This window comes from Hoplias malabaricus, chromosome X2 (assembly GCF_029633855.1).
Source record: "Hoplias malabaricus isolate fHopMal1 chromosome X2, fHopMal1.hap1, whole genome shotgun sequence".
NCBI lineage: Eukaryota > Metazoa > Chordata > Actinopteri > Characiformes > Erythrinidae > Hoplias > Hoplias malabaricus.
The window spans coordinates 51,224,627-51,251,425 of NC_089819.1; the positions used below are offsets into that span (position 1 = coordinate 51,224,627).

The window sequence follows — 26,799 nt, forward strand, 5'->3', positions numbered from 1 at the left end:
CCCCCTCGCTCCACATCTTACCGCATTAAATAGCTCCCGCTGAAGATTGTTGTGTGCCAGGTGTCATGGCTCAGTGACTGGTGTCTATATCGGAGGCCGCTCTGAGCCTGTAAAAGTGTCACTCAGCAGGATTTCCTCCTGATTTACACATAGCGCCTGAGAGATTTAAAGTAAGATCATTTCATTCACTTTGAGTCCATATGTTTATCTCATCTACATAGTTCCTCGCGTATCGCAGGCTTCACACCGTGAAAGTGTGACTCGTCCTGTCTTGCTGATTACATTGAGGTTACCGAATTAATTTGTCGTATGTCCACGGAGTGCAGCTAACTTTATTTTTGTAATTTAATAAACCATAGAAAAAATTATTAAACGATGAGATGTAAAAGCTCTTGGATGCCGTAAGCTGCTCTGCAGTGGGAAGGACACAGAAGCCGAGCTAATCAACATTACATGTGAAGCCTGGAGTCTTTTCTTTTATTATTATTATTATTATTTAGAGCTGAATTAATACATAGACTTTATGGACACGATTTTTTGGGCTGTTGGTGGTCAGTGACTCTTCTAAGACTGAAGCTATTAACAGAGATTTGCACATTTCCCCCACATGATAATTAGTGAGGTCAGGATGATTAGTTCTGGATCTCAAACCCCACTTCAGCTCAGCCCAAAAGTATCAGATGGATCGCTATTACCCAGAAAACACAGGTTCACTGCTCCACAGTCCAACGTCCAATGAACAGTGCATGTGTACACCTTAAAGGGCCTGAATTCACTCATTAAAGGACATGTCCGGGTACTGCTAGGACATGTACCATGTGTGTGAAATGTTATTGCCCTGACAAACAGTGCTGTCTGCACTAAGAAATAACCAAAAATAACCCTACCCTCCCTCAGATCTGATTGGTCTATCGTGTTGTGTTTTCATTAATGGTAGCTTTTATCTCATGATCACTAAATTACTAATTTGCTTTATTCTTGCAGGCTCTTATAATTAGTGGTTTTATATGCTTTAGGGTGCACCTGCTGTGGATAAAGACGCTCAGTTGTGCTTGGAGAGTTTATGTAATCTCCACAGAAAAACAGGAAACAAAGCTCATCCTGCCCTAAGACAAGCGTTGGTTGAGGAATGTAAAGCCCCTGAGCAGTGGGCTGTGGAGCAGTGGATTTGCATTCTCTAAAGTGATGAAGCTCCATCCAATGCCTTTGGAATGAGTTGGAGTGCAGTTTGTGCCTGACTTACACATGAGTGTTGTGGAGAGGGAGGGCGTGTCTACTGTCATCCCTCTAGTGGGGTGTCAGATGTGTAATTATTGTGAACCAAAATGGATGTCTAAAATACAAACTTGAGGTTAGTGTTAGTGGTGGAAGCGGCATATCCTGAGAGCAATCGTTTGTTAGAGACATAACATGCGAAAAGCCATGTTGTGATTGGGGGAAGGTCATTTTCTATAATCTGTGTGCATGGCAGGTGTGGGACACACTGACCAAACCATGCAGTATCTATATTGAGCTTATTTATAGAGATACCGACATGGCTGTACATTCAGAGAAGGATCTCTTTTCTCAGCAACATACGTCACAAGTCAGCTTCCATTAAAACTATGCACACAAATCAGATGTGGTTTTATGGATTTCTTTGTATTTTATCCATAAAGCAGCACATATTTTTAAGGGCGGCACAGTGGCACAGCAGGTAGTTTTGCAGTCACACAGCTCCAGGGGCATGGAGGTTGTGGGTTCGATTCCTGCTCCGGGTGACTGTCTGTGAGGAGTTGGTGTGTTCTCCCTGTGTCTGCGTGGGTTTCCTCCGGTTGCTAAGGTTTACTCCCACAGTCCAAAACACACGTTGGTAGGTGGATTGGTGACTCAAAAGTGCGAATGTGTGTGTTGCCCTGTGAAGGATTGACGCCCCCTCCAGGGTGTATTCCAGCCTTGCGCCCAATGATTCCAGGTAGGCTCTGGACCCACCGCAACCCTGAACTGGATAAGCGCTTACAGATAATGAATGAATGAAAATATTTTTACAGCCTATTTTGTTCATGCTAAACAAGGGTCCCTATATTTGTGAAGTGCAAAGACTTTACTGTAATAAATGATAAAATGGTCCACTTTAAATAATGAATGTATGGCACATGGGGAGTGTGAATTTGCCAATGGAATCTGAAAAACCTCCTTAAAATGACTATTAATTATTGCATTAGTGGTGCACTGAGCATGAATATTTTGGCAGATTTTGATTTGGTCACAGCCAAAGTGTTGGGAACATGTCTCATTTCTGTTGTCTGTGGTTGAGTCTGAGCAGATTGCACCTGCTATAATGAGTAAGCCCTGTGTTTGGATTTCGCAGTCACCTGAGGCTTCAGCAGAACTCTGAACAATTACAGCATATTGATAAGCGCAGGCATTAGGTGTTCAGTGGGAACATCAGGAGTGGGGGCCCAGCCTAATCCTCCCACACCACCAGAGATAGTGAAGGAGAAAAAAACAGAAAGTCATGCCTGATTGTGGCTGTTTCATCTGATTATTTATCTGTGCCATTATGATAATGGAAGCAGCATAAGTTAGTTTAGCACAATCTAATGATTATACCTCACCTACCTGGCCTCAGGCTCGCACCATTCGGGCTCCACACTGCACCAGTTTACAGAGCTCCACTCCTACTGGATGTGCACAGGGAAGTCTCTACGGAATCAGGGATTTGCATTACTCCTCCGATTTGTACCTATTTTCTCTAACTAAACAGCTTCAAGAGACCTTCTGAACAGCAAGTAAGTTATTGATTTTGGCTTCTTTCCACACAGAAAGGTCTTCTTTCCCTTCAGAAAAAAGGTCTACTTCTCTCCTTGATTTATATCTCTATATTTCAAAATAGAAAACTGTATAAAATCTTATGATCCCCATTTGTGGACCCCGGAGCTGATCACTGTGGAGAATACAGAGGAACAGTTTCATGGAACAAATGATTCTACCTTGTTCTTTCCCCTGAGCACAGACATGTATCACATTCATTCTTTAAGCTTTTCCAGTATGTTTTTTTTATTTACCACTGTTCTGTTTTATTTATTACATCTTTAAGGTGCAATATTGCGTGAGGTTTAGTAAAAATCAAAATACCAAATCTTCTAGAAGGTGTGCAATTTGGTTCTGAATGAAGAGAAAAGCTTATAAACAGGCCTCAGACATGCATCACCCAGTGAGAACCATTGGTGCAGATGTTGTTATTAGCATAGACATATTTCTGATTTACATTGTTTGTGTTCAAACTTCTATTAACTCACACAAACGTTGTATGGACAGTTCAGAACCCACTCATCTGACCAAGTTCCTCTGCGTGTTGAGATGCAGGAGAGAAGTGATTGAGACTGAATCACACCATGCTTTTGTTATCAACAACAATGCGGTTTAAAATTTTGAAATAATGATAATTAACCCTAACTCATAATCTTGACAAATAAAGAGGCAGATGTTCATTTGTATGTTTGAGAAATTGTGGTACTCCAAAAGAACACATTCACTGGGAGCTCCGACTTGCTGCAAGAGCTGCTACTTGCGTTTAAGAGTGATACACTACAAACCAGTCACGTTTCTGCCAAATCAGACATTTCCACTAAAATACGGCCATTTAAGCCCTTTGTTTAATGTTGCTGTCTACTCAAGGTGAACATAACATGTACTTACACAGAATTTGAGTCTTTGGAAATTCTAATGAGGGCTTTCCATTTGTAAAGCCTCTCCTTTGGCTGCTGCGCACCCTTCCCAGTTAGGTAAAGACCTTGGCACTCGGCCTATGAGCCAAACATCTCTGTAAGCCATTGTTTCCAGGCCCCGAGGAGCCAAAAGAACGTCTCCCGAGAACTTGCTATTGTGTGTTGTTTGTCCTTTTACAGTTCTAGGGCAAATAGTCTGAGCACTCTCCAAAAGTGTGTATTTTGTGAGTGATTTAGTGGAAGCATTACCTGTTTGTGAAATGGTTTGAGCTTTGAGGCTTCTGTCAAGGGAACAGCACAACAAATAAATTACACCCAAAATGCCATTGTTATTGGAAAAATCAAGGTTAATTTTAACACATAGGAACTGTTTACTCGCTCAATCCAGTTTCCAATTTAGAGCCGGTACCTGTTGCATCTTAATAGCTGAATATGGCGACAGATTTCAGGAAAATTATTCATATTTATTCTGTGGCATTTATCTCTTTATTTGAATGAATATGGTATCTCTGCTGGAAATGCCAAATCCCATATCTCGTGCCTTCAGATTTTAATTGTTTGGATGATCACAGTCGGAGATTGTTGGCTAATTTGAGAAACCTTATTGGGGTTCTATCAGACTTTTGGCTAAGTATTTACAAAGTTTTTGTCTTCAGTATCTTACAATACAAAGAAAAGGGCAAAAAAAAATAGCATGTTCTACTGCTATTACACACTGTATGTTCTACACATACACATTGATTAATGTAAATAAATGATTAAGCAGCCATTTAGAATGTAACAGTACTGAATAAAGTCAAATAAAATGTGTCCTGCATGTATCGGGTACTACAGATAACGCTTTTGTGCATTGAAAAAGAAATTGCACCTATTTTTCTACTTATCTGCAAAATTCAATTATGAACGTAAAGTCATTTATGTTCCCAGTGGTGGTGAAAGTAACCAGACGTCTGAAGTGTTTAACTCTATTGAATAATGAACCCCGCCAGCGATCCATCAACAGAATCCAATGATGTCTGCTTAAGCTGTTGGAGTGCTGTTAGAGAAGTTACATTATGTACTTCTGCTGCTATATTTCTATCACTCTATAAAATTGTTTGATACATTTATACTGTTTATATCTTTCCATTTTTATCATGATCAGGTTTACACAAAGCTCAGAAGTCTCACACTGCCTCACCGGTGGTGTAGGATGGTAAAAACATGTGGCTATGTGTGCTGTAGACACTGAACGACAACGTAACCTGGTGTTGACCACAATATCTGGGTTTTTAAAAACATCTTGATCTGCAGTAATATGCAAAATCAAAACTCAAAAATGCTCACACAAGCACAATTCAAAAATGTTCTTGTCACTTTTCAGCAATAATAGTTTCATTCTCAGAATTGTGCCACCAGCAGCTAATAGGACCAAGCCTTGTCCTAAGCTAGTGGTTAGCTTTGTGCCATTGGAACAGTGGATTTAACCTGACTACGTTCAGTGCCTGTTGGCCCCTCCTCACTGCAGAGTGATATACAGCTAAAGAAAAATTCAGCTGTAACAATGAAGTCTGTAAATCACAGCACAAATAGAAAATCCAGTGGCTAGCATTGTTAGCATGGTCTGTCGATGAAGACAGAAACAGACGTGATTTTTTCAAATCAAATTAAATTGACCACACCGAGACGTTTCTAAATCTCTGCAAACACTGGAAGGCGTTCTTGCAACGTTCTTCACCTGTGGAAGGGAGCTTCATAGTTCCATAGATACAACATTTTTAATATCCAGATTTATGTGGATGGGGCCTAACCTTCTCTACAATTAAACACATCACACCACAGCTCTCTGGGTGGCTCTGTTTGCATGGCCACAACTGAATTATGCAGAAAGAAAAATCAGAGCAGTGGCACAGGATAAGAGTCTTTTCAGGTTATTTTTACCTTCATACATGAGAGCCTACGTTGTCCTGGATACGTAGTACATGTTTAATGTTTCGCAGTGCCTAAGTTAGTAGGTGAGTTCTGACCTTGAATTTGCTGACCTCTTCATTTGTTACCAGATTGCTCGTTGCCCTTGCGATGTTGTCCATGTCCTCCGCAGATAGCCACGGATAAAATCACAGGCGAGATTGCAAATTACTTCACTTGGGGGCACACCATGTTGCATAAAATTACTTTCAAAGATAAATGGTGTGATACTGTGGATATTAAATGCAGGATTTACTTTGGAATATTACATCTTCCCAGAGGGGAAAGGAGTCGTGATTAATCATCAGAATCATTTTTGGAGTTGCATTTTTAGCTTGAATGGTTTTTATGAACTAAATACATAATTCCTAAAATTATCACCACAGAATGAGAGAATGACCTGAACTTGGCCTTTGTGGAGAGGGTGGGATTCACTGTCAGGTGTCCTGCTGGTGAGAACGTAGAAGTGTCGCATTGAGTCCTACTGCCTTTGCTTTTCAGTCAAAATGACATGTTCTCTGAGACCCCATCAGCCATCGATTGTGAAGTAAAATGTGGTGGATGATTGATATGGAGTTATGGCCATTCTGTTTGAGATCCTGTCCTCTGCAGCCACTCTGGCAGCAGATCAATAGGGCTTTTTAGTGTCAGATATTCTTAGGTAATTGGATGAATGAACCAGTCACAGCTTTGGTACCAGACAGTGGCCACTCTGTTTCTTTGGACATGGTCATGTCGGGCACTTTACAAAAGCTTTTTTTTATGTGGGCATAACTGAAAAACATATTTCGACAGCGTTCAAAGGGGTTTTTTATTACCTTTAAATACCCCTACCCTCTTTGCCTTGGCTGTGGTTCTTCAAAACATTATCAGCTCAAAATGACTTTCACCTTTCTTCCCTTAATTAAATTTCTCACCACTTTTTTAAACGCTGATAAGGCAGATGGGCTAGGTTATTTATTACCTGTACTATGAGTCAACTAAATGAATACAAATGAGCCTACATACTGCACCTTTTAGAGGATATGCTGCTGCCGAAGGGCCTGTGCAGTGATTGCATCAGGACTTAATTCACCACAAAGGCCTGCATGAGTAAGCATTGCCTGTGAATTTATGTGAATAGTTGATATACTGCCTGTGAATTTATGTAAATAATTGTTCTACTGCACCGCACTGGACTGAGAAAGCTGCTTAAAATTGCAAATCTTAGTGCAGGCACTGGACCGGCAACTAGAAAAAAACATCATTTAGACTGTATAAAACTTGCTGGTCCATTACATAAGCGATAGAACGGTGCACTAGTGGTGTTTGCGGTATCTGGGTTTTGTTGTAGCTCCTCTGTACAAGCGAGTGAGAGCAGCAGGAGATGTCTCACACAGTCTATATTAAGCCGGTGTGGGTGTGCTTGGAAGCTTTGCAAAAGCCCCAATCTACTTATTCCGACCATTTTTATTTGCTGTATATTCTAAGTACAAGATAGATGTGTGGATATTTACTTTTAGCAGAACATACATAAGGAAAAGAAATGAGCTCATATAAGAGAATCAAAGATTATTTTTAATTTGGACTTTTGCGAGCCATCAATGCCATTAAGAGCACTTAATTTGCAGCTTATTTTTGCTGTAAATAAACAGCTCCTGCTAGGATGTGGCCTAATTATGTCGTGTGTCCTGTTAAGAGTGTGTCCCTTGGAAGACCTCGCAGCACAGTGTCAATTACACTGCCGCTAACTAACATCCAGTGCTGAATGCAGCGATTAATCATCTAAGTCTCTCTCCATGACTAATTCAATCACATTTGTGCATTTTCACAGTTCGGGAGATGATCTCCGATTGGTGCTTGCTCCAACTTAGTGGCAAAATAAGAGGATGAAGCCACAAATCAACTCATCACATTTTTGTCAAAGGAGATCAGAGTCTGGGTCAGAACAGAGATGTGGATGAATTGGTTTGTGTTAAGGGAAAGCAGTGCTTGTTATGTGGTAGGTCTCAAAAAGGCAGTTACAGATAATGAATGAATGAGTGAGTGAATAAATGAAAGAAAATAATATACTTACAGTACAATATATTGCATTATATTGTTGTGTCGCAGTCACACAGCTCCAGGGACCTCAAGGTTGTGAGTTTGAGTCCCTCTCCGGGTGACTGTCTGTGAGGAGTTTGGTGTGTTCTCCCTGTGTCTGCATGGGTTTCCTCCGGGTGACTGTCTGTGAGGAGTGTGGTGTGTTCTCCCTGTGTCTGTGTGGGTTTTCTCCGGGTGCTCCGGTTTCCTCCCAAAGTCCAAAAACACAAGTTGGTAGGTGGAATGGTGACTCAAAAGTGTCCGTAGGTGTGAGTGTGTGTCGCCCTGTGAAGGACTGGCGCCCCCTCCAGGGTGTATTCCCAACGTACGCCCAATGATTCCAAGTAGGCTCTGGACCCACCGCGACCCTGAACTGGATAAGCTCTTACAGATAATAATAATGCATTGTGTCCTAGCTAACATATTAATTTGAGGGGCTCAGTTCCCATAGCGGAATGACCTTAATAAGACAGCCATGTGCAAAATAAATAAATAAAGATTTGTAGAAACCACTTACAATTTATTAACTCTTACTTTAAAGTGTATTCTCTTTTGATGCAGGTTTGGAGATTACACAAGTGGCTTGTGTAATCTCCAAAGAAAAACATGACATGAAATATGGGACAGTGGTGCAGCTCCACATGAACCTAAGATAACCATGCTCAATGCCATGTGCCAGCAAGAGGGGTCTAATATTCTGCAGCCATTAGTCTATGAAGCAATGAAATCATGTTCTCTAGAGTGCGGGAACCTAATTCAGTACCTCTGGGATGATTAGACCTGGCTTTTGTGGTCCAGAATGGCAGGATGTTATCAAATCCTCATAGAACTGTTCCAACGTTGAGTATAAAGACTTTCCAGAAGAGTAAAAATTCTTACTGCAGATAAAAGTGGAGCAAACACCTTACTGACCCTTTTTATTTGAGAAGAATAGTGGATAAGCAGGTGTCCTGTTGCAGAGGTGCAGTTTTAGAGGTTCTCTGTTCTTCACGTCAGTTGAGAAGCACATTGAAATGGCAGGTTTGTTTAGACTTTCCTCATTGTTGATCTCTTATTATCCTCCGGTTGTCTCTATAATGGCACAGCTCGAGCATGTCTGAGGAAACACATTTAATCTAATATGCATGAATGTAATAAATTGTGCAGTGGGAATGCGGTCCAAATTACGCCATTGTGTTCCACGTTTCATTCAAACCGGCAATTAACATCGGAGTCTTCTCACGCAGCGGTTTTGTTGAGAGAGTTTGAGTCAATGACCAGTTAGCCAGGAGGTTTTCAGAAGTGTCCTCTCTCCTCCTTGTCAAAGTCTCTCATTCTCAAAATTTCACTGACTATCTTCCTTCTCTCTCACTCTCTTCCAATTTTACTCTCTCTCCACAGCAAGTCTTTAAATCTTCTCATCTAAGAAATACAGCACAAAGGCTAGATGCTATAGTCTGGTCAACAGGATCTTGTAACAAGAAAATACATGTAGTAAACTTGTCGATCAGTTGGTGCTGGAAATCTGCTGCTATCAAACATTTATCTCCTTTAAATCCCACTCTCAAATTTCTGCTGTGAATATGAGAACACCGATAAGCTAAGCGGAGATGTGCTATTGCTAGCTGATAGCATTTACTCTGAGGTAGCATATATTTTTTGTGGCGTATGATATCTTTTTCATGCCCACAACACACATCTGCACAAGCTACGAGCTTGTTTGGAGTTTTTTGGGGCCATGTAAACAGTTAGCTTGATGTCTGCTGCACAGTGCTAACAAGTAGGCATTCTTTGAGCTCCGTTTTCGCAAGGCGTTGGATTGGTTTAGAAATTTCACACTCTGTTTGTTTCCACCCACATTTATCCCAGATGCTAAAAAGCTAATCCATCCAACTGTAATGCAGTTCACAGGATTACCTAAAACAGACTGCAGCTTGTTCAGAATGCTGCATCAAACAAACATAGGACTGTCACAGTTATGAAATATTAGCAGATGATTAATTACCTTAGAAATAATTGTGATAACTATTTACTTGTCTTTTTGTTGTTCATTTTGCTCACTGTATGCAAGTACAGACCTAAAGTCACAGATCTGATAGATAAGCTTTCTTGATTCCCAACTGATACTTGGTTAGTTCTCAAACAATTCAACAAACCCAGCTCCAGCTCAAATAAACAAACATCACTAAAGGTTTTCTAGCAACAAGTCAGTTATTGTTTAATATTTATTATTATATTTATCTATTACACTTTCCTGATTTCTGTATTCCTTTGATATTTTATTTTAATAACTGATATATTATTCAATGCTGCTGTTTGCTTCTCACTGTTTTACAGAGTAAAACATTCTATTAGTGTTTGTGTGGTTTGAGGCATTTTGAGATGCATTTTTATGTAAATATAATAAAAAAAAGTAATTGTAATTATGGCAGGTAATAAATTTACCCTTCCTAAAAGCACCTAGAATAGGGGTTTCTTATGTGTAAAGTCTTGCATTAGCATACATTATTTCTTGGATGTGTGTGTTGTGTTCTGTTTTTCTGACATTCTGTGAAGAGCATTGACTGCAGCCCAGAAGTAGAACACATGTGGCTTATATCCTGGAAATGTCCAGCGCAGCCCTTAGGGACTTGTCTTCCTCGTCCACATTTCTGGCAGCTTGTTGTGTTGAGATCTCCATATGTCTCATTTAGCGATGCACTTAATATTCTGTGATTTCTTTTTCTTTGATGCATTTTTACATGTTTCCCTTTTATTAATTTATGGAAGGATTTGACCTTTTCTAATTCATAAAGCTACATGACACCTACATCTGAACACTGAGGTCTGGGCACCCCCCCCCCCCCCCCTCCAAATGATGTGTTTATTTTCTAAGCAAATATTAGTACACATCTATTTATATTAGGTAGTGTCGCAGTCACACAGCTCCAGGGACCTGGAGGTTGTGGGTTCGATTTCTACTCCGGGTGACTGTCTGTGAGGAGTGTGGTGTGTTCTCCCTTTGTCCACATGGGTTTCCTCTGGGTGCTCCGGTTTCCTCCCACGGTCCAAAAACACACGTTGATAGGTAGATTGGTGATTCCAAAGTGTCCGTAGATGTGAGTGTGTGAGTGAATGTGTGAGTGTGTGTTGCCCTGTGAAGGACTGGTGCCCCCTCCAGGGTGTGTTCCTGCCTTGCGCCCAGTGATTCCGGGTAGGCTCCGGACACACTGAGACCCTGAACTGGATAAGGGTTACAGACAGTGAATGAATAAATTAATGAATGTCTAAAAAATATATATTTAGACAACTTTTTCAAGGACCCTAAGATCTATGTCATTTCTTTTCTAAAACACTGAATACCGAAATAAGCTGAACGTAAATACTCATGTTTGTTATTTTAAATGTTATACACACATACTTATGCGATGCATTATGAAGTGCCCTTGCAATAACCTTTCAGATGTAATTTTTTTACGCTTTTGTGAAACGTGTTGCTCATGTTTGTGCGCAACCTTCAAGTCTGTACTCATTTGTGTACCACATGTATAATTTCCATGAGACAACACGATTTTGAGAGTTGTCATTTAAACATTGAATTGCATACTGTTGACTTAGTGTACATGTACATACACAAACAATGACATAGAATTGCAGCTTGTGATATCCTCTGTGTGTGCGCAATCCAGTAACTTGTGACATGTCCTAGGAGGGTGTTTTTTTAAGTGCTGAGAATATTACAGACAAGCTTTTGTGCTTTTATGTGTAATTGACCCTAATCACAGCATGAAACAATTTCAGAAAAAAAGACACATTTGACGAGACTTCCTAAAGCTGACAGATACCTCTGTTCCTCTTTTTCAGGCCACTTCATTATAACACTTTGGAGAGAGAGGACCAGCAGACGATAAATTATGAATGTTGAACACGATGACCTCTTACCATCCGCACCAGATGATGAGAGGTCCTAGATGGAAAGGGGCTTGGTTCGACCCCTTCTTTCTCCTGCTGTTGGCTCTGCAGTTACTCGTGGTGGCAGGACTGGTAAGGGCCCAAACCTGCCCCTCAGTGTGTTCCTGCAGCAACCAATTCAGCAAAGTTATCTGTACCCGCAGAGGGCTGAGAGAAGTCCCTGATGGCATCTCCACCAACACTCGTTATCTGAACCTTCAGGACAATCTTATCCAGGTCATCAAAGTGGACAGCTTCAAGCATCTAAGACATTTAGAGATCCTCCAGCTTAGCAAAAACCACATCCGCAACATTGAGATAGGGGCCTTCAATGGGCTAACAAGCCTTAACACCCTGGAGCTCTTTGACAATCGTCTCACAACCATCCCCAATGGAGCTTTTGAATATCTTTCCAAGCTCAAGGAGCTGTGGCTTAGGAATAACCCCATTGAGAGCATACCATCCTATGCTTTTAACCGCTTACCCTCCTTGCGGAGGCTAGACTTAGGCGAGCTTAAGCGACTCTCCTACATCTCTGACGGAGCGTTTGAGGGCTTGGGTAACTTGCGCTACCTGAACCTGGGTATGTGTAACCTCAAGGAGGTCCCCAACATTCAGCCCTTGGTTCGCTTGGATGAGCTGGAGATGTCAGGGAACCAGCTGACGGTCATCCGGCCCGGGTGCTTCAAGGGGCTGGTCCACCTCCAGAAGCTGTGGATGATGCATTCCCAGATCCAAACCATTGAGAGGAACTCTTTTGATGACCTACAGTCATTGGGTGAGCTTAACTTGGCTCACAACAACCTCACCTTTGTGCCCCATGATCTTTTTACCCCTTTGCGCCATCTGCAGAGGGTGCACCTGCACCACAATCCCTGGAACTGCAACTGTGACATCCTATGGTTAAGCTGGTGGCTTAGAGAGACTGTGCCAACCAACACCAGCTGCTGTGCTCGCTGTTACTCTCCCCCAAGCCTTAAGGGGCGCTACATTGGTGAGCTGGACCAGAGCTACTTTCAGTGTTATGCACCTGTTATCGTTGAGCCTCCGGTAGACCTCAATGTCACTGAGGGAATGGCAACGGATCTCAAATGTCGGACAAACTCCCTGACCTCCGTCAGCTGGCTAACACCAAATGGCTCCATTATAACGCATGGGGTGTCCAGGGCGCGCACCTCGGTGCAAAATGACGGAACCTTGAACTTCTCCCGCGTCACCATGCAGGACACGGGGACCTACACCTGCAAGGTCAGCAACATGCTGGGCAACGTTTCTGCTTCTGCCTTCCTCAATGTGACCTCCATAGACAACAGTGGTGTCAGTTACTTCACCACGGTCACCGTGGAGACCATAGAATCTCCAAACGATGGGGAAAGTAGGACCCCGGCGCAGCCTTCCTTCGGCTGGGTGTCCTCCTCAACTACGAGGGGGACTCCTATCTCCACAGAGAAGGCCTACACCATCCCTGTGACGGACATAGACGTGGAGGGGGAGCTCAACGGCCTGGAGGAAGTGATGAAGACCACCAAGATCATCATCGGCTGCTTTGTGGCCATCACGCTCATGGCCGCTGTCATGTTGATCATATTCTACAAGATGAGAAAGCAGCACCACCAGCAGGATCATGATGGGCCCACCAGAACCATTGAAATCATCAATGTAGATGAGGAGCTGACGGGTGTTCCGGCGATGGAGAGCCACCTGACTCTTCCTCCACTGGAGCACGAGCACTACAACCACTACAACTCATACAAGAGCGCTTACAACCACGCCTCCACACTCAGCTCACTGCATAGCTCTGCGCATGAACCTTTACTAATCCAAGCCAGCTCTAAAGACAATGTGCAAGAGACACAAATTTGAATTCCTTGCTTTGAACAGGAAAAGAAAAATCGATCTGTACTAACAAAGTTCTAGGTGTCGGTTGGGGACAAGACAGTGATGGAGACGTCACTGAGAACCAGGATGTATGTATTATTTCAACAAGTGTCTTTACAAGCAAAGATTATTTATTAAAAAGATATGTGTAGTGGGTGAATCAACAAAAAAGAAAAAGAAAAAAAGAAAAGTCCTTTTCCCGCCCGTATTCATTTTTCTTTGATTTTTCAGATTATGAATGGTTTACTCAAAAAACAATGTGCTTGTGAATTTTAACGTGAACATGCTTATGACAGCCTCATGCCAACCGACCACCACTATTACATTCCTCATGAATACTGACATATTTGTTGCATCTGTGGGCATGCTGCAACATTTCAAATCTCCATATTTTTCACATTTTAGTGAAACCAGAGCAAAATATATAAATAAATAAATAATAAAGCGGGCCATTGAGGACGTAAGACTGTAAATAACGTAATGTAAGTAGACATGATAAACTGGTGGAAGCGGGAAGTTCTGGGAGAGAATCAATAGATACAATTCCCAATAAGAGGGTGTGATATCGTCAGAAAGAAAAGGTTTTCGGTGCCTGGAGCTTGATTACACTGCCATGGAGGCAAACAGTGCAGATAAGGTTTGTTCATTTTTTTAAGTACCCACTTCCCTCATCATACAACGTTTGACTGTAATATTTGGACAAATGTGCAAAAATGACTTTATTTTGATATACATATTGAAATCTATGGGCTGTCCTGATTTGGGTGACTAAATTCCCCTTCAGTATTTTTCAAATGGCATGGGCTGTGTTGGCATTATTTTCCCCAGCTCTGTGTATAGTGCTGAGATTGTTTCCCATACCAAAGGATTTTAGATTTTAGGTTTGATTTTAGTAACTACCCTTGATGCTGGTGCTAAATTAACAAAACACAGCACCTTTGGTCATGGTCATTGATACTAATACGGAGTAACATTTTTCTTTAGGGCAGGATTCATAAGACTACATAATACTTACATAAGCGCACCATGACAACAGACACATGGTAAATTCAAGCTTATTTTACCTTCTGGACACAGAAAATTCCCAGCCAGCCATAGAATCACTCCTAAAATTGAAACAGAACTTCACCCGACACTGGCAAATGATACCTTTAAGACAAATGAGTGTTTACAGATGTTACTGTAGGTCTATGTCCGTTTCCAAGAAGGGCTTATGTAGAATGGAACATGTAGGTGTTATGTAGCCTTATTAACATGGCCATAAAAAAATATAACACGTGTTTGAACAACTTGCAAAACACGTAGGTGCCATTATTCAATGCCGTGACACCATCTGCAAACAGAAGCACAATTCCACTTTAATCCTGTGTGTTGCTCCCATTTATGTTACTATGGAAACCCTTACCTTGCAAATATGCTGTTGGGTTGCTGCCCACTGCTCTTGAACTTTACTATTTACTAAGTGCTACATATGGCACAGGACACAAGAAAGTTATCAGTGTAGCTCACATTTGGATGGGGAGGAAGTCCAATTACTTATCATCTAAAGACCATTAATTAACGACCATTCAATTAATAACTCCACCATCACACACTACATCATTTTAATTCATGTGCTCTGCTGCTTCAGCCCAATTCCTTTTTGTCTAAATGATTGATTCCAGGGACATTGGAACTGTGTGTGTGTGTGTGCGTGTGCCTGTTTGTGTGTTAGCTTTGTCTTTAACCTTGCTCCATTCATCTCCATTTTCAATCATCTTTTTCCCAATATATCATTCACAGTTGGTTATTAAAAACAGTATCATTTTCATAATTTGTTCACTTTGCACAGTTCAATATTAGTCTTGAAATGAGACGTCACATTAGTCTCAGTTGCAGTTTTATTAAGAATGGAACGGAAGATAATTCAAGTAAATGCTGCTCTAATTTGTCCAACTATGAAAACTGGTATTTGTTCAGTTGAGAGTGGGCTGGGTATCGTTAATAATACAGAGTAAATACATTATTCAGAACAGTTGAAAGTTCAGAGACCAACCTCTTTTATTTAAATTAAGGTCAAATTATTAATATTTTCAGTGGCAAGAAAAAAAAATCATAAAATTACTCTGAAATCACAACAACAAAACAACAGCAAAAAATTGGATACATTAAATGCTAAAAACGTAAAGCACAGTCTTAGAAGCTTGCAGCATTACTAGGTCTTGTGGTTGTTACAAGTCCCATTTTCTGATATTGTTTCCGGATTTACCTTTGAATTTCTAAACTGTCTTATACCTAATGCTCTCAGAAAAGTCTTCTGGGGGAAACAGTAGCCTATTAATTATATAAAGTGTGGTCTCTGACTTTGATGGAAAATCTACAGTTAAACTATGGAAAGAGACAGATGTTAGTCTTTCCAGTCCATCAGTAAAACCAAGCATAAAGAGAACAGTTAAAGTCTAGGGTAAATAATGGTCTGCCGTCTACCGTGGACCCAACATCAAAAGAAATTTGAGAGTATTGAGATTTCATTTCTTATTTTCCATTTAAAAAATGAAAGGTTTGGCTTCCATCTACTGCCAGTGCTCACTGACTCAGTGTGAAGAGAAGTTTCTGGAGTCTCCTGTATGTTCAGTGCTGTTGAGTTTGATTTATTCCCTTTTGAGTTTCTCACTCCTCATCCCACTGGAGTCTCAATTGTTCAGAGGACTCTTAATGATTCATTCAGTGTTGAATATTGAGGTAAAACATCGCTTCCCTGTCCGTCAAACTCTTTTGTTTGGTTTTTCAGACGATGGTGAAGTTGATTGGCTGGATTTATATGTGGTACTGTACAGAAAAGGTGGGGCTTCAGCAAAACTTTAGTCTAATGGTGCTGGGCAAACTGGTAGAGTGACTACCCGTCCTAATGTGGTGAAAGCTACTAGCTCACTCTCAGATCTGCTCCAAACCCTCATGAGAATCTCCAGCATTTGCAGCAGCTACTGTGGCTAAACCATCAGAAAAAAAAAATACATGACTTTCACCACGTATCTGTGACGTTTTGGCATTGGGCAAAACCTTTCTTTTGCATTAGTTTTTCTCGTTGTGATTCGTTTGTTATTGGTAACTCATTTTAGATTTCTATGATGAACTGAAGTGTGATGAATCCTGGTAATTTGTTTCCTTTTCTTTTGTGTGTGTCAAAAGAGAGAAAGTGCTTCTCTAGAGGAACATTTCTACACGAACTCTTTGAGCATTAACTTCAACATCTCTGAGTCCAACACCGCAGATGCTGATCAGTTCATATATTGAGGTACGCTTATTTGAGGGGTTAACCATTAAAAAAAAAACATTTATTAATACTGGAGATTGTAGTTCATACAGTACATGCTGTAAATGTAAATAAAATGTTGTTTTTGCTAAAGCATTGGGTCTTTGATCATTGATCTGGTCAAATCTTATACGTGCGGGTTCTAGAAACGTGAGTGGGCCATTGAATCCATTGAACACTGGGTGATTTCTGATTAGTGAAATGGTGGGTTCTGAGAACTTCCTTCCACTCCAACAAGGCGTCTTTTCCAGGGACTTGACTAGTGTCCTCTCAATGGCCAGCAGAGCTAGGCTGCTTAAACGGCCTTGGCCCATGTGAAGTGTGTCCGCCTGTGCTCCCACGGATCTTTACACCAAAGGATCGCTGATTCGCTCATTTCGCTGTCAATCAAAAAGGGATTCAGCCTCAGACAGATCATCCAATCATCATGCAGAAGCTGAGCGTCCGGGCCAGCCGAGGCAAGCCCACTGCCCCATAGACCCCCAGAGACGCTGAGCGTCCGATGGGCGGGACAAAGCCCAGCATTTATCCAATGACTCGTCTCGTTTCGCTGCACTTCGCTGCTTCGCTATTGAACTCTGTAGACGCTCAGCGTCCTCACTGTTTAAAGCACTGTGAAGCTGCGGGAATGATTGAGAGGAAAGCCATGTCTTTACCAGTGATAAGAAGCTGATTCTGAACAAAAGTTGAGCGCGTTGTAGTGCATATTTATTCAATGACATGTACACACAACAGTATATATATGATCACTTATTTTTTTACATTTTAGGGGAAGCTGAGCTTCCCTTGCAGTCTTAGAGCAATCGCCTCTGCTGGAGTGGGAGTTGCTAACCTCACCCCACCTTGAACTGTATTTACAAGGTGTGTAATAAGCTTCTCCAGAATCAGTGTAATATTTTATGTAAAGTGAATATTTCAGATTCCATCTCGAGGGAATCCCCCGAGGGTTTGCTCAGCGTTGCAGGAAGAAAGTATGACCTAGATGTGAAGGCTCATAGTAGTCCTAGTGTCACTCGTGTGCTGATATTTCACCCAGAACCAGATAGAAGACAATACCCTACAACAAACTTACTCGAAAACAATTCTGGCAACACACACAAAATAAGAGGCATAATTTGTGATTCATGGCTATGATTCAATTGAACCAATTAACTGCTGTAATCAGAGGATGAGACAGTTTAAGCAGAGACACACATAATCTGCTTTATGAACCAAATAGTAACATGACTCATGATTCTTTATGCGAATCAAAGGTAATTCCGGGGGAGCAATTAACCCCAGGGGGATGAGGCGGGACCATTCAGCATCTGTTCCCTGATTGTTTTTTTTTTCTTCTTGTGTGCTCATTTTAGTCCAAGCACCTCCAGGAGTTGTGGCCTGGGGAGGGGGGGAGAGGTGGATTTACAGACCCCCAGAAGACCTTGATGTGTCTCTAAATGGCTTGGGGAAGGGCGTCAGAGTGCATCGGTTTCTCGCAAACCCTGCCATATGCGCATAGCTTTTATTATACACAGCTAGTAAAACTCAGCAAATATAAAACGTAATGTGTCGACGTGGGGCGGCTGCGCATCAAAAGTTTGGGGACGTCTCGTTTTATGAGGCAATTTGATTTTTACAAGTCACTTTTAAATTCCAGTGACCTAAACGTGCGCTGTGGGTTTTGTGTCCAGTTAAAACCATGTATCTCCATTTTTTGTCGATTATTTTTTTGTTTACCACATCCTTTGATAGCAGCAGCTCTGTGTAAATGCAGGATGAATGAACCAATGTAAATGCTCCACAGTTACTTGGGATCAAATCTTTTTACATTCATCTTCATTGAAAGCTTTTTCTTTCTCCTGTGAAGATACTATTTTGTTGTGATACATGTCTGAAATTGGGGCGGCACGGTGGAGCAGCAGGTAGTGTCGCAGTCACACAGCTCCAGGGACCTGGAGGTTGTGGGTTCGTTTCCCACTCCGGGTGACTGTCTGTGAGGAGTGTGGTGTGTTCTCTCTGTGTCTGAGTGGGTTTCCTCCGGGTGACTGTCTGTGAGGAGTTGGTGTGTTCTCCCTGTGTCTGCGTGGGTTTCCTCCAGGTGACTGTCTGTGAGGAGTTGGTGTGTTCTCCCTTTGTCTGCGTGGGTTTCCTCCGGGTGACTGTCTGTGAGGAGTGTGGTGTGTTCTCCCTGTGTCTACGTGGGTTTCCTCCAGGTGCTCCGGTTTGCTCCCACAGTCCAAAAACACACGTTGGTAGGTGGATTGGCGACTCAAAAGTGTCCATAGGTGTGAGTGTGTGAGTGAATGTGTGTGTGTCTGTGTTGCGCCTGTGTAGCGCCCCCTCCAGGGTGTATTCCTGCCTTGCGCCCAATGATTCCAGGTAGGCTCTGGACCCACCGCGACCCTGGACTGGATAAGGGTTACAGATAATGAATGAATGAATGTTTGAAATTGGACAGTGATGGTATTTGATTCCAATGTTTGGGAAATTCTTTGACAATTTTAGGTACATATTGAAACTCTTGTCCCAAAGAGTGGTTTAATAAACAGCTGAAAGGTTTGAGAGCTGATGAATGGGACAGAATGTGTGGACTTTACTGTGCCATTAAGTACATTTTGTCAGCTGTTCATTTAGTACAATATTATAGGACCAAGAGCATCGGACCAATAAACTGAGCCAGAATTACATTTCTTTAATTAAGTGGAACCTATTCTGATGTGGAATGGATAAAGTCATCCAGAGTGATCCAAACAATGGATGAGCAATGTATACTATTTTGATTATGCAGCAATAAAAGCAGTCAGAAAGCACCTCCCATTTCTCAGCAGCTTTCATAAAGCCATTACTGAGCAAAGAAAAGAAAAACTGCAAATACAACAAAGGAGCTGCTTGTGTTCCCAGAACTATGGACTGACCGCCCCAGCACCCAGAACATCACCCACCAACATCTAAAACAAATCAGTAATGGTGCGGGAGGCTTTATTTTGGTCACTTTCTGTTAAATCTGATTTCTGCTTTTTGTCCTGGAAAAAAAAAGAAAAATACTACCTAATAGTGGGTTTTAGTGTACTGTACTGTGTGTAGAGAACAGATACAGGTTGTGATCTATGAGTGCGATAAAGATTTGATGCATGGGCCCATTTGTACCTTCAGCTTCTCCATCAGCTCCAGGAGTCTGCTTCTCTTTTCCGTGACAAAAACAAGCCATCAGGACGTTTTATTTCACCTGGATGGGGAAGAAATGTGCCGAGTGCGAACACTTGGCCCCATCGTTCATTCTGGACACCCCCATTGCACTGATGTCAGGCTAGAGACGAGTGACCTCTAGACACGGGCGGCCACATCTTAGTCTAAGATGGACTTGATTTTACAACACCTTCTGCTGAGTTATGAGCTGCTTGACATCTAATCCATAGGGCCTTAGCCCAAGTCTCTGTGGAAGCAGACACTTGTGAATAGAATTTATAGACGCTCTGCATTGTCTCATTCTCTCGCTGATTAATTGTGTGGAGGCCCTGACAGGCGGAAGTACATCAGTTAATTAATTTTGCCTGGACAATGCCATTAGCCACACCAAGCAGAGCTGCAGTGGAGAGAGAGAGAGAGAGAGAGAGAGAGAGAGAGAGACAGAGAGAGAGAACACAGCAGAAAGAGATAGAAATGAGGAGGGAGAAAGAGAAGAGATTGATAGAGCGAGAGAGAGAGAGGGCAAGAAAGAAGAAATGAAAGAGTGTTGCACCATCAGATTGTCTACGTATGCTAGCACTAGCACTCGCCAGCAATAATAAATCTATTCAGTGATTCACGCAAGCTGTCACTGTCACCCAGACACATTTACAGGTGACTCTATCTGCTGCCACAGAAATGAGCGGATTATGAGAGGATCAATCAGGACCAGGGTTGATCTGAAAAACAGCCCCAGAAGGTGCTGTTTGGTTGTGTCGGTTACATGTGGTCATTTCCAGAGTAGCCCTGATTTAGTTGCGTACAATTATCATCTGTTCCGCCTCTCGCTTTTGGCAGAGGAGGAGGATGAAATACAGTGAGAGGATTCTGGCAGGACATCCACACATTCTCTCTCATGGCTCAGGCATTTGGGTGTCACATCAATTCACCTCCTCCTCCTCCTCTTCCTTCTTCCCCTCCCCCTCTACTTTCATGACAAACAGAGTGAGAAAGTCTTCAGGTGGAGGAGCCACTTCAAGGGAGAAGACATATTAGGAGGAGGAGCCACTTCATGTGGAAGGCCCACTGCAGGAGGAGGGACCAGTTCAGATTTGGAGTAGGGAGAGTAGGAGAGTGGGGGGGGGGACCATTCCAAGAGGAGGAGCCTCTATTAGATGTAGGAGTAGTGTCTTCATGAGGAGGTGGCACATAAAGTTGAGTTATTTCATAGGAGGAGCTACATTAGGGGGAGGAGCCCCTCCAGGAGGAGAAAAAAGGTTTACTTCAGGAGGAGGGGCCACTTCAGAAGGAGAAGTTTATCCAGTGTGGCCTTTTTCCGGACTATGGGTAGTCATTATTATATAAAAAAATCCATCCATCCATCCATCCATTATCTGTAAGCGCTTATCCAATTCAGGGTCGCGGTGGGTCCAGAGCCTACCTGGAATCATTGGGCGCAAAGCGTGAATACACCCTGGAGGGGCGCCAGTCCTTCACAGGGCAACACACACACACACACACCTACACTCACGGACACTTTTGAGTCGCCAGTCCACCTACCAACGTGTGTTTTTGGACTGTGGGAAGAAACCGGAGCACCCGGAGGAAACCCACGCAGACACAGGGAGAACACACCACACTCCTCACAGACAGTCACCCGGAGCGGGAATCAAACCCACAACCTCCAGGTCCTTGGAGCTGTGTGACTGCGACACCTACCTGCTGCACCACCGTGCCGCAAATCCACATACACATCACCCTTAAATATTCATACCCTTCTTTGCTCTGCCCTTGATCATTTGCATACATCTGTGAGGCATGCTGTGATTATACACAATAATATATAAATAAACAGGAATAAAATTTAGCTAATAAGCTAATAATTGCTATACCTACTTTATCTGCAGGAGCACACCAGCACCTGGTGTTTCAAGCCACCTCCACCATTTCCAACATTCTCAATGCATATATTTACACATAGGCCTACGTATTTCATCATTTAACAAGAACAAATCTCCATTTTAGCACAGACCTAAGCAACAGTCACAAAAAGTCTCTAGTGTTGGGTATCTGTGAAAAAAAAAACAATTCAAAAATCAAAGACGTGCTTATCATTGCCTTTGAGTATGTGACTGGCAATTTGCGACGGCAATTTGATATGGATAATTTGTGCAGGTCCCTTGCTGAGCTTGTGTGCTTGGGCTGTTTGTAGTTTGAAGGCAGGGGTCACCCTGAAACATCCACAGAGATCGCTCTTCCACCCAGGGGGCAGCCATCTTGGGCAACTGATGTTCCGTGCACACTCTGAAGTCGCAACATCCTCTTTTTTTTTTTTTTTTTTTTTTGTTGTTGTTTCCACATAACCCCCCCTCCCCCCCTCAACCCCCCAAACGGCAGGCCATGATTGTAATGCTTATCTCAAGTCTCTTCATCTTTGGCAAAGAGTAATTAACAGCTAGCATGAGGAGTGTGTCTGCTGCTAAACTGTAATTACAAGTCCCATTACTCCAAGGGGGCGTTCAGAGCAATTAGCATTCCTCGCACAGCCATCTAAAAAAAAATGTAAGATGAAAGCATTTTGTTGGCATTTTTCTGATGCTACGTCTTCAAGAATACCCAATAAAAATAAATGTTTGCGTGGAGATTTCCTCCCTTTCAAGTTTACCAGTTCTGATACAAACTCGAGTACTTACCCTTACTGCTTCTATTCATGCGAGTGAAGAGGGATATCAAGCCGTATTATGCATGCTAACGGGAAGCGTCTTCCGACAGCCTCATAGCCCAGAGATCAGCGTAAGAAGCTAGAGAGCAACACTCAGAAAGCCATCTCAAAGCATTCAGATGATCTTAAGGCTGATAGGCTTTTGGGAAAGTCACCCCAGACCTGGCCTCACTGAGAGTCAGTAGCTTATATTTAGCCTGTTGGCTATTTGGAGCACAGTGTGTCACCATGAGGATGCTGCAATGCTCCAGTATTAGCGCTAATAGAGCTAGACTCACTTACGCAACATCACTTAGACCTTCCTAGCTGAGTAACCTGCCAGGGTTACCCTCGCTATGCTTGCTAATTTGCTGGTGTCCTCGGGGGATGCACGTAGTAAAATCAGCAATGAAAACATGGGGTCGCTTATACCATGAGGGAAATCACTTAGCTCAGCCAAACTAACTCTGTCACTCCCTCCCTCTTTCCTCGTTCCCTTATTCCCTCATTGTCCACATTATTACAAACACCTGCCCTGTATTTCCACGCACTGCCCAATACATTTACCAGATAGGTCCATTATACAGAGTACTGTGAGAAGGTCAGAGACCAGCCTTCATTCTTTTTGTAGAAACTGTGCAATCAATAATCAATAATCAATTTAATTTCTTTCATGTAGTGCTTTTTTACAGCGGGTGTAAAATGCAGAGTTATAGGCGTTAAGATCCTACCTCCAATTGACCATCCTAGAGGGCACTGTGGCAAGGAAAACCCTTTTTGAGGAACCAAGGCTACCCATCCTCCTCTGGTCAACATCACACCAAACAATATAACTGTTTGTGTTCAGCTCTGGTCACTTTTCCCCCATGGGACTTCCTGTTGCCCAGATATTATTTGTGCAGCAGATCACTGTCAACACTGAGATAGTGCACAGGTATCTGGTATCAAGCACAGCGGTGTTCCAGGGGATTTAACACTTTGCTACTGTCACGGCTATGGTCAGAGTGGTCTGCCACCTAAAAATATCCAGCCATGTGCAGTCCCCGTGGTCATGAAGTGACCATTCGATAAAGGGCTGGAGGATGGCTACTACAACAGATGGCACACATTCTCCAACCAAGGATATGATAAAACCGGCATTTCGTTTATCTTTATGAAACACAATCAAACGTTCACAATTTGGAAACAACTTCCTCTTGGGGGCTATATTCACCAGGCAACTGCAGTCTATCTCCACGTCCACATAGAGAGAGAGTCAGGGGCGGCTTTGCAGCTCTCATTAAATGTGTTCATGCAGATCCACTGTGCTATTCTCCCTCAGCTCTGCTCACAAATCTCCCTCCATTTGAATCTCATCTCCTGCCAAACCGGATCACCCAATTTGAACTAAGCATCCTGGTGCTGCATATGGCCATCGCTGACTTGCTGTGGGCCAGGCCAAGAGAGAGCTTCTGTATACACTCCACCGGTATTGTATGAGTGACATGCTTTATGTCTCTCTCTCTCTCTCTCTCTCTCTCTCTCTCTCTCTCTCTCTCTCTCTCTCTGTTTGATTTGGCCATGCTGCTATTTTCCAGCTGTGCGTTCTGCTCAGACCTTTGTGTCCTTGTTTGTCATCATTTCACCCGCTCTAATCACATTTTAATTACTTTTCCTCTGTCACAGATGGCAAACATCAGCATAAAGCCACGGTTGGGTTTACGTGGCTGAATCCTCCCGTGGATGAATGTTGCTGCATGGCACTGGCACAGGATTGATGCATATAATTTTGCACCATCGTCATTTTGGCACTCCAGGGCAGCTCGCTGAAATTAGCAGCCTGTGGCTGCTGGAGGAACAGAGTTGATGCAACGAGGCTCCTTAGACTTAATGGCGTACATTTAGAAATCATTCTGGCTTCTTGATGATGTGCTGGCACTCAAATTGGTATTCTCTGGGATTTGTGTGTGTGTGTGTGTGTGTGTGCGCCTGCATGCTTGTGAGTGTGTGTGTGTGTGTGTTCTGGGCCAAAAGAGGGAAATATGTGAGAGAGTTCTATCTGCAGAGGTAGAAACACCTGCTGTGCTTTTCACATTATAGTGGGACTTTTGCATTTATCTCCATTTGTAAATGTCAGGTTTGAATAAGACGTAATTTAAGTTCTCATTTACCCGCCTGATTACCTTGTCGTCTTTGTTAGGAAAATTACACAGCAACCTTATCGCTATTGTATGCATCGCAGACCCGTCTGCAAAACTCATTTAATAACGGGCCGTACAGCATGTACCACTTTCTCTGCCAATAAGAGAGCGGATTAGTTATTTATTTGAATCACAATTACAGTACAGCAGGTTAAAGGAAGTGCAGAAGTGTGTTGCCTGATATCTCTCAGCACGAGCACTGATACTGAGGCAAACTAGATAGGATGCTATGAATACTGGAAGGAGCAATGGAGAAAAAAAAACCCTACGGAATGTAGTTATAGCTGAATGTTGCTGTGTCCAAAAATATAAAGAATAACTCTCAATACATAACGGCTCATAAACCTTCATTATTTCATTGTTTGTGTGGGTGTGTATTCTAAAAACACAAACTGTCATTTCTTTCTGCCATTGATGGTAAATGTAAATGACCTCTGTTCTGATTGGCTGCCCTGTATTATGCCTCATTCAAAAACATTCTGAGTTAAAGCACTCCTTATATGTGAAAATGTGGGGCTAAATGTTCTAGGCTGTATCTAAAAAGCTGTATTAAACAGGGCCAATTTAGGAGTAAATCCTGGTTAGTTAGTTTAAAAGTGACATATTATGAAACAGTCACAGGGCACGTGTGCATATTAATTTGAGGATCTGGAGAAAAAGGACCACTAAGTCGGTGTTTTGTGGGTGGCCTACACCAGAGATCATGGCATAAAACAAGCATTTCTTTGTGCTGCTTCTTATGTCAAGTGCAGATACTTCAGAATGGTTCTGTCCCCTTATCAGTGTCTCCAGTCACAGTGCTGGGCATGTTTATGTGTGGAAGGTGAGGTTAAACTGAGAGAAGTAAAGACAATGAGCCTGAAGAAACAAGATCACTGAGCAAAAATGGCAAAGACTAGAACAGAGAAGAAAGACCTCAAAACCAGAGCTTCTGCTTGTTAATTTTTTTACTGCTGGTCACTGGTGGTCAGTGTGAACATTCATTCATTCATCTGTAAGTGTTTATCCAGTTCAGGGTCACGGTGGGTCCAGAGCCTACCTGGAAACATTGGGCGCAAGGCGGAAATACACCCTGGAGGGGGCGCCAGTCCTTCACAAGGCAACACACACACATTCACTCACACCTATGGACACTTTTGAGTCACCAATCCACCTACCAACCTGTGTTTTTGAACCGTGGGAGGAAACCGGAGCACCCGGAGGAAACCCACGCAGACACAGGGATAACACACCACACTCCTCACAGTCATCTGGAGGAAACCCATGCGGACACAGGGAGAACACACCACACTCCTCACAGACAGTCACCTGGAGGAAACCCACGCAGACACAGAGAGAACACACCACACTCCTCACAGTCATCTGGAGGAAACCCATGCGGACACAGGGAGAACACACCACACTCCTCACAGACAGTCACCTGGAGGAAACACATGCGGACACAGGGAGAACACACCACACTCCTCACAGACATTCACCCGGAGGAAACCCACGTGGACACAGGGAGAACACACCACACTCCTCACAGTCACCCGGAGGAAACCCACGCGGACACAGAGAGAACACACCACACTCCTAACAGTCACCCGAAGGAACCTCACGCGGACACAGGGAGAACACAGCACACTCCTCACAGACAGTCACCCGGAGGAAACCCACGCAGACACAGGGAGAACACACCACACTCCTCACAGACAGTCACCCGGAGGAAACCAACGCAGACACAGAGAGAACACACCACACTCCTCACAGACAGTCACCCGGCGCGGGAATCGAACCCACAACCTCCAGGCCCCTGGAGCTTTGTGACTGCGACACCTACCTGCAGCGCCACCGTGCCAATTAATTATTATTTAAAGGAAGAGATGGTGAAGACTGTCATTCTGAATAGGGCTGTTTAGACACGGGCAGAACGCAGACGTGGTGCCTGATCTTTATGGTGTTTTGAACCAAGCATCTTACAGATGTTTCCTCAAG

General features: G+C 42.8%; 1 protein-coding gene across 2 annotated transcripts in view; it reads left to right on the forward strand.

Moving 5' to 3' along the window:
• The window catches only part of LOC136676698 (leucine-rich repeat-containing protein 4C-like), a 51,030-nt gene extending 34,183 nt beyond the window's left edge, over positions 1–16,847 (forward strand). The window contains exons 1-2 of one of the 2 annotated variants that reach the window (XM_066653881.1): positions 2,188–2,324; positions 11,541–16,847. In XM_066653881.1, coding sequence (XP_066509978.1) covers positions 11,595–13,490 — 1,896 coding nt within the window. In that variant the 5' untranslated portion in view covers positions 2,188–2,324; positions 11,541–11,594 and the 3' untranslated portion in view covers positions 13,491–16,847. Of the gene's footprint in view, positions 1–2,187; positions 2,325–11,540 lie in introns of those variants that run through there. The other variant, XM_066653882.1, reaches the window with a different exon arrangement.
• Positions 16,848–26,799: the final 9,952 nt, after the last annotated feature.